General features: G+C 43.3%; 1 protein-coding gene across 1 annotated transcript in view; it reads left to right on the top strand.

Annotated features, from left to right (window-relative positions):
- Positions 1-15,354, top strand: part of LOC309881313 (uncharacterized protein) — a 192,302-nt gene that overhangs the window by 148,477 nt on the left and 28,471 nt on the right. The window contains exons 16-23 of the mRNA XM_082767152.1: positions 416-550; positions 1,556-1,690; positions 1,937-2,062; positions 3,204-3,335; positions 4,248-4,376; positions 6,774-6,905; positions 9,736-9,864; positions 15,164-15,292. Coding sequence (XP_082623278.1) covers positions 416-550; positions 1,556-1,690; positions 1,937-2,062; positions 3,204-3,335; positions 4,248-4,376; positions 6,774-6,905; positions 9,736-9,864; positions 15,164-15,292 — 1,047 coding nt within the window. The remainder of the gene's footprint in view (positions 1-415; positions 551-1,555; positions 1,691-1,936; positions 2,063-3,203; positions 3,336-4,247; positions 4,377-6,773; positions 6,906-9,735; positions 9,865-15,163; positions 15,293-15,354) is intronic.

Below are 15,354 nucleotides of genomic sequence, written 5' to 3'. Positions count from 1 at the left end.
AATAGGTAATCGAGATTCTTTGCACTTACAGTTATTGTTTGGAAAATCTATACAAGACGGAAACAATGGTTGCTTGATATTTATTTTTTTCATGAATCCTTTTGTCTTGGACTGTATCCAAATATTTTTCCTTCAGAAACGTAACCAAGTTAGTTTCAAAACATTTCTGGTTCTTGCATTCACCACATCTTGCTTGAGCGAAGTGAATCACTTCATAGAGGAACCATGTAAACTCGGTTTTACACGCCCACATCAATAGGCACTGTCAAAGGAATGTAGATGTATTTGCCCAAAGTAAAATGAACATCTTGTTTTTTGCAGCAGTTGCATTCTGCAGAAGTGTACGATTTCAAATAACTCATGCATAATTACAGACTTAACGATTCCTTTTAATTTCCTTTTAATCTGGCTGCAGCCTGTCCCAGGTGGGCCTTCGGAGCTGGCTGCTCGGAGGAGTGTCAGTGCGTGAAGGAGCACACGCTGGAATGCAGCGCCAGGAACGGGACTTGCGCCTGCAAGCCTGGCTACCACGGCAAGAAGTGTCAGAAAGGTAGAACAGCAAGACACATTTCCTCGTCTGCTTATTCCTTCAGCCTATCAGTATTTCTCCTCCTGTGTGCTTTGTTGAGCCGCTGCTACTAACACATTCATATTCCGCTAATTATTTTGTCTCTGATTTTCCATATTGCAAACTCTCCGAGTGCCTGATATCACAGAGCTTGAAGGAACATCAGTGGGAACACAGCATAAGAATGCTGCATTTTTAAGCTGATCAAACGATAACAGGAATCTAGAAAACAAATTCTGTTACAGCCTTAAATAATGAAGATAGTGGGAGTTTTCACTTCTCTTTCCTTTTTTTTTTTTTTTTTTTTTTTTCATGCAGACAGTAAATAAGTGGCAAAATCTGTTTTATTCCAGCAGGCTCATTTGTAAGGGGTTTCAGCAATGCTGCTTTTCCTTCGGATTTTCAGATCTTTGATTTCAACTTATTCTTTGTAGTTTTGGGGGCAGTTCAAAGAGAATTGTGTTCTGTATTCTTGTTTGCGTATCTCTGTAGACAGTAATGGAGTAACGCAATAAAGATTTTCCCTTCAGATTCCTCTCCAGGCACGCAGAAACGTGTCAGATTTATGACACTGGTTCTGGGGGGTTTGGTGGAGAATAGTAGTGATGATATTAAATATCTTTAGTGTTCTTGGTGGTCTGCTAAATTCTGGGGGAGAGCATCTCTCACCCAGAGCTGGCTTTGCACAAAGGCAGAGAGCAGCAGAAGGTATAAACAGATAAGAGTAATTCTGTAATGGCTCAGTATTTGAATCTGGCCTTAAGTACTCTGCTACACTGGTTCTGGGTTGTATTTAAGCAGTAACCTCTCTGAAATGGCCATGCATGTGTTTAATTATTATTTACATTTCATTATCAACACCTCTGAAATACACGTTATAATGGATTTTTCTGTAAATTTCTGCTATTTTTTTTTTCTGACTTCTGTTCAGTTTCCTCAGCTCTTGCTTTTTCTTATCCGTGTTCTGCATTTTCTCGCATTTTCCAGAGTGCTCGCCTGGCTTTTATGGGGCTGGTTGCAAACTGAGGTGCAACTGTTCTACCGACGCTTTGTGCAATCGTGAGACAGGAGCCTGCAAACATCCCTGCCCACCTGGTTTTCACGGAGAAAAATGCCATTTATGTAGGTACTCACTGCATGTTTCCCCGGGAGGTACACACTGGATGGGAAATTTTACCCGTGAACCTTATGTTCAGAGGCAGAAGCCGCAGATTAAAGGGTACATTTGCTGCTGGCATGAGACACTGATGCTAACATAGATCACTCTGTGCCAGCACTGCTCAGTTTCAAATTGCTGTTGTTGGTGACTCCTAATATCTTCTAAATGCTCGGTTGTATTAATCAGCTTTTGGGCTTTCCTTTGCACAGCTTGTCCGCCCGGGAGCTTCGGGGTGAACTGTGGGCAGAGCTGCAGCTGCGGAGGAGCTCCGTGTGACCCACAGACTGGGAAATGTATTTGTCCAGCTGGGAAAACTGGTGCTACCTGTAAGGAAGGTGAGTTCAGTGTTGGCTAGGGCACTGAGTGTTCTGCTTTGGCAGACGGGGGAAGAAGCTGAATTGTCTTTCTTCTCACCAAAACTGCAATATGCTTTATTTGAAGAACAGGTCTTTAAAGGATAAGTCTTGGTGCAGAATATATGGTACCTACCATGTGGGACTGCTTGTAGAGAGGGAGCATGATGCAGTTATTTGCATGATGCAGTTACTTGCATAACCCCCCTGGGCAGGGTTTATGCAAGTTGGGCAGAGATGTCAGGGCATTGCAGCAGCTCTGGGTCCAAGAGCAGAGCTTGGGACCATGCTGCTGCATGCTCATAGTGTGCTGTAGAAGCTCTTGAAGGTGTTGGCCAAAGACAGATCACAGAATCACAGAATGGTTTAGCTTGGAAACTGTCATCTGGTCCTGGTGTGGACCCAGCAGGTGAAGGATCTGGAATAGATGGAGGGAATGAATAGGAGTACATTATTGTGGGAGATTAAGTAAAGGGATGAAGAAGGTCTCAGAACACTGAACTACCATGGGGCCAGGGGATGCCTGTCTGCCACTTGCAGAGCGTTGGCCATGGCACTGCTCTGGGCAGCAGAGCACGAGAGGTGGAACTGGGTGTGGTCTTGGGCTGCACCTCACTTCCAGCCTCTCTGCATCCACCACGGGTAGGAAAAAGGGTGTTACTAGCACAGCTAGGTGGGATGCTAGGGACGCAGCTCTTCAAATTATGACTGTCCTGTCCCCCACTCTGCCCAGCAAAAATACAAAAGCAGCCCTCCTCTCCTGAATCTCTGTCCTGTTTTTCTTTTGCTGAGTGCAGTAATTCATTTTTCAGATGCAGATATCCAAGTGCTCACGATGTTACTGTATCAAAAACAAAACCAAAAAACAGACACACAGCAACGGAAGCTGGAAGAGAGCCTCTGTGTCTGTCTTTAGATGTATTCTTGTGTGCTGCAGCACAGGATCATGTCGACTCAGAAGATTTACTGTGAAAGTGCTGTCAGTCTACAACGATAACATAATATTCTGTTATCTGTCATTGTTTTACTGTTATATACATATATTTTTTTAATCAGCAGGAATCTATAATTGCCTTGAAACAGCAAATGGCAGCGTGGGTATCTCCTGTGCTTGTTTTTCTAGATTGCCCCGAGGGCCGGTGGGGCTCAGGCTGCCAGTCCTCGTGCGAGCCCTGTGCCCAGGGGGGCCGGTGCAACAGAGAGACCGGAGCCTGCGAGTGTCCCCCGGGGTACAGTGGGACGGGCTGCTCTGAACGTAAGTGCTCGTGTCGGTCTCTCTGTGAAACAGGACTCAATGTGACCAGTCAGCTTATGGCTTGAATTTTACCTTCGTGCTGTTTCGCAAGGTGTTTGTCACGTTAGGCATGTTGATCCAAGGCAAAATACCCTGCAGCTTGAGGAGTTCCCCACGCTGGGTTTGACCGTTTTTGCCAGGCAGGAGGAGATGACAGATAAATGCAAACGACAAGCTAAACTGCATCCCAAGATGATGTTATCATTAGACCCAATTTAAAGCAGCATTTACGTAGCAATGCAGTGTTTAATAGCCATAATACTTGCACTGTAATTCCAGTTGATTGGCAAGAGGTGCTGACCAACTGGCCCCTGTGGCTTCACTCACGGATTACATTGACAGCACTGCTGCTCGATTGAGCTAACTCTGGATTAAACAGCGAGGACAAAGGAGTAATATCAGTGCTGGCTGTGCAGATCCACCAGAGACTCTGAGAGTCGCTCAAGCCACTGGTCTGTGCTGCTGTGGCGTGGCTCCTTCCCCAGCCCAAGGGTATTAAGGGCTGCTTGAGGATGGCCATCGTGCGGGCAGTACAGCCAGGCTCTCAGGACAGCAGGCTTCATGCAGACCTCAGCACCAGAATGTTTTCTCCTGGTTCATCACAAAATCACCCAACACATTTGAGGAAGGTTCTTCTGACTGCTACTGGTGGGCAAAAGTAGCCAAAAGCTGCTCAGGCTGTTCTGCTTCCCAGGATTGAGCCCTACCCACCCAGCATACAAATTGCAGATGTTTCTTTCATTTTACCATTTTAATTTCTGAATTCAGCTAATGCATGTTTTAGGGACAAGCTGTTGCTGACTTCTTTGAAAAGATCAGTCTGTGCCTGAGTTATTATCTAGGTGAGATTGCAGTCTACTCGTCTGCTTTCAGCCTGCCCCGATGGCTTCTATGGACAAAATTGCCTGCTGTCCTGTAGCTGTAGCAGCACCGCTCTGTGTCACCATGTCACCGGGGAGTGCACGTGTCCCCCTGGCTGGACTGGCCACGACTGCAAACACCGTAAGTCAGACACGTGTTTGCTCTCCATGCCGTATGCTATCTCCCAGGGACTTATCTGCAACTGTAAGAACCAGCTCTGTTTGTTCTTAGCCTATTACAGGTATTTTTTTAAATGTATTTTTGCTAATCTTATTGCTTCTGAAATTGTGTGGTGTTGGGTTTGCACAGCCTGGGTGGTTATAATCCTTAATTATCTAGGTTCAAAGTGCTGAAATAGATGGCTGATGAAGCGCAAAGTATTGATATAAGCTCTTATTTCAACACTGTGGATCCCTTTGCCCAATACCATCTGTCCTATCAACATTTTGACTGGCAGTTTTGTTTTTTCATTTTCAGAACATACTAGTTTCAAGATTAATTCTCAATTTTTCATTTTATTTAGGGGATATTTATTCAACAAGTGAGTGACATGTACAGCCTTGTGTCTTAAGGTCACTCCCTGAATTGTGAATGTAAATGCTGGGAGAAGTTCTGTTCTCTGGAAGAGAAGAGCATCCCTCTGTTGACTTTAGCATTGCTGTCCATATTGATGGCAGTATAAGAGCCCAGATTTGCCCTTTTTGCATAGCACCATATAAATGTTAACCCATCCCATTTAATTCTTTCTTTTTTCTCGTGTTACATCTGCTTGATTTGTTACAATCTCTCTTGCAGAAAGCCAATAGTTCTTTCTGAACTTGGCCTTGACCACATAAAATCATAGAAATTAATTTTGAGTGTTGACAATAGTAGGTTTTGGACCTGGTTTCTCAGACTTGGTACTGAAGAAAATTCTGGGAGGATCTGAAGCTTCTACCAATATCTATATTTTAAGAGTCAAACCAGTCAGAAATGTGTGGAGCCATTTAGATAAATTTCCATAAATCCTTAGCCTCTCTAAAGAATTATGTGACCATGGTGAAGAAAGGCTTTTATTTCTGTATGGGAAAAGCTGTGACCAAGATTGTTTTGCAGAGACCTCTCAGAAAGGCAGCTCTTCAGCTCTTGCAGACTGGGCAGGAAGCAGATGTACAGCTCCAAAACCCTTTATTTTTTTCCATAACTGACACATTCATCCTTATCCTTACAAGAAAGGAAGGAGATGCTGTGCTTTTGGTACGCTGTCATAACCATATTACATGATTTTTAGAATGAAAGCAGTTACGTTGCCTTCACAAAGACTGTGAGATTTTTCCATGTCCATGTTTCACCTCCCAGTATTTTGGGAAGAAATCTTACTCATGCTTCCTGTTTTAGCAATTCTTTTCTTAAAACAAGGTGTGGCTTTCTTTTTCAGCAGCCACTGTCAGTCAACACAGTGCTGGGAGGGAACAAATATTTCAGGGTGATTTGCAACCTTTGGAAAATTTGCAATGATTTTATGTAGAAATGCTCAAGACAATACAAGCAGTCCCATGAAGATGAATTTTTTTTTTCCTCCTTCCCTGTAAATTTTCAAAATTTTGGTTTTGCTTGTTTATTTGTTTGTTTGTTTTTGTTGTTTTTTGTTTGTTTGTTTGTTTTAATTTCAGAAGCATTCAGGCACTTAAATAAACATAGAAAGACAAAATACATATTTTCAGGAGGGTAAAAAGGCTTATTTTTCCCTTTTAGGACTTTGTCTGTCCCTGCCCTACTCCTCTCCAAAAAACAGTTTGTACTAAAATAAAAATATTCCACTGCACAACAATAAGCCTTATCTGACTTTCCAAAAATCAAATGCAAGTGTCCTAACACCAGACACTTAAACCTTTCTTGCACACCTGAAAGAGGATTGATTTTCAGAGACAGTACACATCTGAAGCTCCCATTTTCTTCTGTCATTTCAAGGCCAGAAAGCCAGCTATTAGATTATTTGAAGTCTGAATCCCTGTCTAACACAGGACATCCAATCTCATCCAGATACACTTCTGCTGAGTCCATTTCCCTGTACTTGACAAAAGCATCTTGTGCAGAAAGGCATCCAGCCTTCAGGAGGCAAAGAAGCTGCCTTGTCCATTTGTAATTCCTGCAAACGGCTAATTGCTAATAAGAAGTGATTTTTTATTCAATTTGGATGCTCGTTGTAGCTACCAGCTAATTCTGATTATTTGGATTTTTGCTAAGTCAGCTACTAGTTGATATTTTGTTTCTAAGAAAGCCTCTGTTTGTGACTGTGTTTGATTGGAACTGACTGAGAATGGTTTTATACAGGTGTTGTAATACTGCCTATGGACCCCTACTTTCAGCTTGGATAAATGAGCAAAACTGTATTTATTTCTATTGATTTGTGCCACTTGCTGCAGCTGAGTGTAGTCCAGAGTGCCTGTATATTAAGGGGCTATTCAGCATCTTCTCTATTCTGTTATTTAGATGTAAAATAGTTCATCAGCCAAGCTCAAAGTTCATTCTCAACATAAATGCTCTTTTGCATTTCAGCCTGCAGTAGTGGCCGCTGGGGACTGCGCTGCGAAAACACCTGTGTCTGCAATAACAGTGATGGTAGCTGCGACCCTGTCACTGGATCTTGTTTCTGTGAGCCAGGATTTACTGGGAAACACTGCGAACAGAGTGAGTTGCAACTTTGTCAACATGAGGAATTTGCAAAATCAAGGAGCGGAAATTGTTTTTCCTTATAACTGACTTGAGGAGGAGCCGCGACTACTTGGCCTCCATGGCACGGAGTACTTGTGTTGAAGGGATCTCAGGTTTATTTGGGGTTAGATACTTCCACTAATTTGGATTCCAGAAAAGTTATTTTCAGGCCTAAATGGCTATTTTTAATGTTAAGACCTTGCATAAATGATAGGATTGATGTGTGCTTGGCTTGTAGCATAAAATTTTCCATATCAGTTATATTTATTTGATTTTACATATGCATGTCTTTATAAATGCTCTTTAAGACCGGACAGATAGAAATGCTTTGCATGTACATAACAGAAGCAAAATCAAGAAGGTTTGGGGTCCTCTCTTTATTAACAGCAAGAATTGCGCAATGATCTTACCAGTGATCCACGCTCTCCACTAATCTGTTTCTAGCAGAGGTCAATAGCAGAAGCCTTAAGAGGATAAAAACAGATATATAGAGAATTTCTGACATTTTCCCAGGTTTCAGCAATTTGTCACGTGGGAGCTTCTTGAAACAGAAGCAATATCTCTATATTTATTACGACGTGGTATTTGTTTCCAATTAATGTGCCTCTTTCCTTTTTTATTCCATGCAAACATTTGGTATCCGGTTCATCTTGTGGCAGTAAGTTGCATAGTTGCACTATTTTATTATAGTTTTTGTTATTGAATAAAATAAAGATTTTATCTATTAGTTTGAGAATCTTACAGCACCACAGATCCAGCTACCAGAGTCTCGGTAGTGCAGGCAGAATTAACTGCTGGTGTCACACAGAAATGTCAAAACAATTAATCTGGAACGGTGACCTAAGACAAAAACCCTGGAAAGCTGCTCTTGTTGCTGTTGGCACAGAGGGAATGGAAGGTCAGTTATGGGAAGCCCAGCTCCTAGAGAAAGAGCTGCCAGCTCCACTTAGCTTTCTCTCTTGACCTCTCTCAAAATGGCATCTCTGCAGATAGGAAGTAGCCAAACAGCTAGGCTTCGTCTTCTCTGACACAGGCAAGGCAGTTAATGAAGCCATTGCTTCAGAGAAAAATTTTGGCAACCCCGATGTTCCCTCTCTAGGTTTGCTGTTTTCTTCAGTCTGCATTTTACCCCACTTTAATTACGTATTTATATATATATATATATATATATATATATAATACATACATCTGTGTGTGTGTGAGCAAGATTATGAAAGCAGTAACTCTTCCCTAAGCACTTTATGCTGCCTTGGAGGCGAGGTTTGTGTTATCATCCAAGAGCTCCCCTGCTCCCAAGGCGTACCAGGGCCCTTGCTGCAGGTCAGGCTCTTTCTCCTGGCAGCTCTGCAGTCAGCTCAGGTTCTCCGGAGCTGGGGATGTTTCTGGGCATGCCTGCCTGAGCAGAGGGCAGATTCTCTGTGATGTGGACTGTGAAATCGTTTGTGAGATGTACTGACCCATTGCCATCACCTTGAAAGTCTCGGCTCCGGGCCAAACGCCGCAGGCTTGAAGGAAGCTCACTGAGAGCCCCCACCTGCTGCTGCACTGGAATACAATTCAACACTGGGACTGCATTTCACCTGTTAAGTGCACATATATTGAAGTGAGTTCACCAGTAAACCATGTCCCATTTTCAGACACAGATGAGTGAAAGCAAAAAAATAGGGCACCTCGATATCCTTCTGTTCCCCATCCCAATGTATAGCCTCTGTAAGAGACCCAGGGGATGGCTCCAGTTAGTAGAGAGTCACTATCCTGCAGGAATGACTAAATTTGCACTGGCTTCTCTCCCTGTCCTCCTACAGCACCAAAGAGGCAGCAGCAAACACTGCTGTATTGCAGGCAGAGAGGTGTCTTTGAGGATCCTCACTGTTTTCTGTTCTCTGTGATTCTTTCCAGATTGCCTGAAAATCACTTTGTTGGTATAATTGCTAAAATCCTACACTTTTTTTTAAGAGAGCTGGCAATAATCTGCATAGCTTATCTAGAGGGAAGTTCACAGTACCTTCAAACTTGAATAGAGGCCATGCAATATTGTGTTTAGCCTAAGCATATCTCTGCATTTCAGCTTGTCCAAAATATCTAATGTCAATTAGGCAACCGGCCCTCTTCTTAATTGATTTTCCTATAATCCTGGAAGAACTTATTTTCATTCTCAAATGCTGTTTTATTTCTTCAGATAGTGAATACCGTGCAAATCTTTTAAAACTGCTAACATTAACTGCGGTGGAATTGTAATTGTTAATCTGTCCCCCAGATGTAATGCGTTAGGCTGAGTTTTTCAAAGCAGAGCCTGAAAGTGAATTATGCAGCGTTCAGTTTGGAGCTTTTTGAAGGAGGCCAACACATTGCATATTTTCTCCAGCTTTCTGGGGAATAAGGATTTGCAGGAAAACAGCGGACAGGGCCTCAAGGGGAGGCACTGAAGCTGGGAGCTTTCCCCTTCCTGGCTGTGGATGTCCCAGAGGACACGTGCCAGCCAGCAGCGCTAGACCAGTGTGTAAAGTGTCATCAAGCAGCAACTGTGGAGTTGCAGGCTTTGCAACTATCACAAGATATTACTTTCCTGTGCAGAATTTAGGCTTTCAACACCCTGACATTTTTCTAAAATAAGCTTTCACAAAAACAGCCCAGCTTACCTGCACCTCAAGGAGAGCGCTTAATGATCTCGGTTTTAGGGCATTACCTGTACACCTCAATTCTCCTTTTGCAAATAGTCAGAATTCCCATGTATCTAAAAATTCCCCGCTGATCCGTGGTCTGCTCCAGAATTAACCTGTCATCTGGTTTTGATTCCCCACTGCAGGATGCCCCGAGGGAAGCTTTGGCCCAAACTGCGAGCACAGCTGCCAGTGCCAGAACGGAGCCGTCTGTGACCACGTGAGCGGAGCCTGCACTTGCAGTGCTGGCTGGATGGGGACCTTCTGCGGAAAAGGTACTGCTGCTTGCTCTGCCCCCCTTCCTTGTTATGCACATGGCTTGTTTCAGATCACCACAGAGCTGGTTTTATAGTTTGCAGCAACTGATCTAAATAAACCATTGAACTTAATGGGAGCACGATACTACTTTAGCACTGAGCGCAAAGATGTTTGTCAGGCCTTAGATTTGCTTACTCCTAGTGCATCTCTAAAATGTGGGAGAGAAAAACATGGAGCTGTGCATCTTCTCATATGAACTCTTTAAGGACACACATCCTTTTAACTTCAATAAATCCACCAGATCCTCTTCTATCACTTGATAATTTTCTAGAGTTGGAAATGATGGGCAGGATTTCTTAGATAAATTATTGTGAGTCAGTCTGTGGCATCATCTAAGGAGCCTGCTGCCGTGCTGTGTCATTGTGCAGATCATAAAAAATAGGGCTTTGGATACAAAAGAACCAGCATGAAGTCAGACATTCTGAAAATTATTCGTCTAAATGACTGAAGATTTTATAAATGATGATCATTAAACCAAAGCCACAATTATTTTGTTTAGAAAGCAGCCTTATCAAGCGATTTATGGAGGCAGCATTAGACTCCGATAGAGGGAAATGGCACCACTCGCAGGCACCGACTGCCCTCTGATGGGCAGGAAGGTGCTACACAGCCTTCCCGGTGATGTAGTGGAGGACCCAACTAGCTGCAGTTGAATGCAGCTTGGTATTTCCCTCTCTTTCTTACCATGAATTATTGTACAAAAAAAATATTCTATCTAAAGCTCTGCTGCCATGTGCACCTCATAATTTCTGGTATCTATGCCGTGTGCCTTTTTAAAATCAATTACTTAATCTCTGTTTTAATAAGTTGTTTTTTCTTCTTATTTTTTTGTGCACAAGGGAGTGTGCCCCAAGGCCACTGACACCTCAGCACAGTTCTTACATGTGCCCCAGTGCATGTCCTGTGACTCCTTTGCAATTTTTTAATAGTTTTCGTATTGGGAGCTGACAAGTCAAACTGACTGATTTGACTTCATTCATTTGGAAATTAAGTCATTCTGTATGGGGGGTGTTTGCTAGCATTTGATGTGCCAAAGACATTGATAATCTCTGCTGGACTGTAACAAATTTGTAACTATACTGAAAAAGCAACACAGTTATCTGTGTTGTATAAATCTGCATTTCAGCAGGAATCAAAATAAAGACAAAGAGGCTGAATATCCTGCTCCAAAGTAGGTGTGAGAAACAAGGGGAAACCAGGGTGATATCAATTGAAAAAAAAAACAAAAACAAAAACAACAGTTTCAGCTTCCAGATCAGTCAAGTTGGATGTTTTTACTTTTTTTTTAATTGCTGGAAGAAGATGGTGGAGGGGGGAATGTAGAATTTTTTGTCTATCATTCATGACCCTTGGGCTGTCAAAAGTCCCTTTTTTCTGCATGTTTTCTCTCAAAAAGATGGGGTGTTTGCTCAGAGCTGACCTGTTCTACCTTTTCAAATAGAAAGTTTCATCTAAAATGGTTTGGTTGGTTCCAAAAAAAAAATGAAGATGCAGGAAACGTGTGGGTGGCTTGCCCTTGGTAGAACTTTCTGGCACCTTTTCTCTGAGGAGCTGTAACACTTCTGTTTTTAGTGACTCGGAGACTGGCAGGGTTTCCTTCTGGCAGGGCTGTGCTTTTTGCTGTACTCTTGACAATCCTCCCACTTCGGCCAAGCTCTGCGCCTTTCAGGCATCTCATGTGAGAACATAACGCTGGAGAGCTGGAGCTGCTGAGTCGTCTTCGAGTGCCAACATACCACTGGTGCTTCATCCCGGGGCTAGGAAGGGCTTTTCCATCATCACAGAAACTGAAAATTTTGCAGCTTTCCAAGTTTAAAGTCCTAGGAGAAGGTAAAACCTTACAGGCGTTAATAATGAAATGAGCACCCATTTCTTTATTTGCCATGAATTTCCATGATCTCTATTATTTTTCAGTATTGTTAGTGTAATCTTAGCCCTTGCAAGTCTCAGCGTTGGGCTTTCATAGCATGTCTCTTTATGGTGAAGTTAACCAGGCTTATCCAGCTTCCTCTGCCTCTGCGGATGCCCAGGGGCAGTTGTAGAAGCTCATGGAGGATTTATGGCACTGTGGGCAAGTGAGCCTGTGTTTGTAGCCTCGAGCAGTTGTGTTACCAGCTGACATGCTGAGGTATCTTATTCCCTGCCAAGGCAGCCAGCTCAAGTGAAAAGCATCATCACACCTGAAAGTGCCGTGGTGTTTGGAGCAGAGGCAACATTTCAGTCATATTTCAGTTTAACTGGATGAAGACAAACCTTCCCATTAACTAGAACGGAGTGTTTAGGAGGTATGACACAAGACAAGGCCTTGTATGTGATTCACTCTTCTCTGAAAAGAGCATAAAGAGCAGGGACAGCATGGTGACTCAGAAGATATTCGCAATAATGTGATCAAATTGGCGTTTCCTTATGTTTCATCCCTACGTATATTGCCTGCCAGTAATACAGACAACCATAACCCAAAGCTATGTCATCATCCACCAGCATGGGACAGTTTCCAAGCCAACCAGTATTAGGAAATAGTGTTGCTCCAGGGGCTGTTGTGTGAGACCTTGCTGCGAATTCTTCAGGAATTGACTGAAATTCTGTGCCCTCAGCAGCAGGGTGCTGTGAAGAGGCCACACGCTCTTCAAAGTACTTCTGTCTGTCTGTCAGCATCTCATCTCTGCTTTGCTCAGGGCCAGCCTCACTCAGCTGTTCTTCATCTGGTCCAGCAGCATTCAATCACACTACTGCCTCTCCAGGAGTGGCTCGATCACATATAATATTGGGTAAGAATAAAGCTATAAAGCCACTCTCTGAAAGAAAATTAGGCCTTTCTGAAGGTGGTACGTGCCTGCTCTGTCTTTCAGCACTGCTCAGTCCTTTAGAAAAATGAATCTTTTGAACCCTGCAACGCTTTAAAAAGAGCTGCAAAAGGAGCAAAACTGTTTTAGTTGCAAAGTAGTTAATTTGTATGTCAGAAGCTATTTGTACGTTAGTTAATACGACTTTTCACTGAAAACAAAGTATTTACTAAGAAATGTTTGCAGGTCATATGAGCAACCTAGGGAAGAGTTCTTTTGCATTTTCTTGAAACCAGCAAGTGATAAAATCAGAACATGGAAGAAATAGTGTATGGCTCCTCACAAGGTCTGGCATTACCAATGGAAAATTAATCATTTTCGGTTGTTCTTGGAGAGTGATACTACTAGCGATACCACCAGATATCCTCCTGGGTTGATAACGTTATGCACCTGGACTGTGCTATGATAGCAGAAGATGGCTGGGTCCTTCCTCTGTCCTGTTAAAGCGTAGATAATGTGAGTAGTATTTTCTCCAGAAAAGGCGCCTACTGTGAGCACCCACTGCTGCAGGACTTTTGTTTTAATGTACTTACAGATAAACAGAAAAGTCACAACAACGTAATGGGAAAAAAAAATACAACCAAGACCCCAAACAATTCTTTCTTGTAATCAATTGCTAAATATATCAACGATGGCTTCAAATAAATGTAAGTATTAGACCTGCAGGAAGCCTGGGCTTCCATGGGCTCCTGATGTCAGGCAGCCCAACAGTTCACCCCAACAAAAGCAGAAAGAATCAAGGTGTGACTGTGTTAGCCATGGGTGCTCTCAGCTTTGTTGCAAGCACCGTGTCCCACCAAGCAAGCCAGGTCTCCCTGCCTTGCACCAGGGTGCTCTGGTCCTGCTTGGGAAGGCAGCTGTTACAGCTGACGTTGTTCTGAGACGTGCTCAGCGTCTGCAGCTCCTGCTTTGAAGGTTATGATTGTCTTCATTGTGCTGTATTTTTGTTTAGCTTCACTCCCTGCTCCTCTCTGGTATGTGTTGTACAACCCAAGGCACAGGCCCAATTACAGCATCAGGCCAGCAGAAGAATTATCCAGTTCACTGCTCCATCTGACAGAGCATCCCAGAATGCCACACAATTATCCCACAGAGCTGGAGGCAGCGGGATTTTTGGACTTGTCCTACAATGTGTTTAGGAACTGATGCATTAATAACAGTATGTCTAGCCCCTGTGAAGTGCAGCACTCAACATTTGGATTTGGAATCAGCGCTGCTGCAGGACAGACCGACTCTGCTTCTCTCTTGGGACTTCTGCAGTTGATCGTTGTCATATGATAGCCCAGTAAGATTTCTGGTTTTGTAAGATAAAAGGTGAAAAAATGCTATGCATGTCTAAGAATAACTGACAATGCTCTGTAGTCCCTGTGTCAAACAAAGGAAAACTTTGTCAGCCTTTGAAGATACCTGAGGTCAAGTAGTAGACGTCCTTTCTTGTATGCTGTGGATCCGCGCTGCTGATCCATAATAAAAAAGGACATAAAGATTGAAACCACATGCTGATGTTTCTTCCTTACAACTTGATAACAGCTCTCACCAGTTCGGACTGCACAGAGGCTGCCTGATGCTTTAAGGCTTTCCATCAGTGTCAGGTACTTCTCCACGTTTCTGAGACAGCACATGCTTGGAAAGTGGCGTAAGCCTGAAGTTGTTCCTATGCCAAAGAAGAAGCTGTTGTCTGGACAGGATGAAGAGAAGTTCAGCCTTTTGATTTTGAGTAAATGAGACAATCAGATGTAATCATGAGCTGAGCAGCAGCTCTGGAGAGTGAAGAAGCCAAAGCAGATGTTGCCGAGCATTACACTACCGTCCTCCCTGTTTGAAGGTCCAGGTTTGCCTGTCTACAGATACAGACTCTTCCCCTCCTTGTAGCCAAAACAGGCAGCGATGCTTTCTGTTAGAGGGCTGAATTTATGTTGGTGGATGTAGCAGTAGGAATAGTCTTGAATAAAGAACCTGTACTTGGAAAAAGAGACAGGGCAAGAAAAGGAACAGAAGAGTCCAATAAAGGAAGATGCATATGGATATCAGTTTTTTCTGACCTGCCAGAGTTGCAAAGTTGTTGTGGGGAGTTCCTGGATAGTGTATGTTCTGATAACCATCACTTAAGGCTCCACTGGGAAACCGGTCATTCTGTATTCATGGTGCAAGAGTGAGAATTGGGTTTTAAATATTAGATTTTATTGAACAAGGAAGACAAAGCGCTAAGTTTTATGGAATAACTGCTCATTTAATGAACACCATCATTCCTGAGATTGAAGGATTCAGGATTTCTGTGGAATGAATGACATACATGTACACTCGTGTGTCTACAGCTTTATTATCGTTCAGGACACAATAATTATATATCTAATATAGGTATATGTATGTACGTATGAGAACTTTGCTAAAAACTGTTGTTTTGCGTTTTCAGCTTGTCCAGAAGGATTTTTTGGGCTTGACTGCCACCAGGTGTGCAACTGCAAGAACGCTGCGGGCTGCGACCACGTCCTGGGAACGTGCCGCTGCCTCCCCGGCTGGCTGGGAGAGACCTGCGAGCAGCGTACGTACCGCACCCACCGCGGCCCCCGGCAGCCTGGCACGGGTCTCTGCTGGGAACGGAGG

This window comes from Aythya marila, assembly GCF_965140915.1.
Source record: "Aythya marila genome assembly, chromosome: 9".
Classification (NCBI taxonomy): domain Eukaryota; kingdom Metazoa; phylum Chordata; class Aves; order Anseriformes; family Anatidae; genus Aythya; species Aythya marila.
The sequence above is the reverse complement of the archived record's forward strand: the minus strand, read 5'-3'. Positions and strand labels throughout refer to the sequence as shown.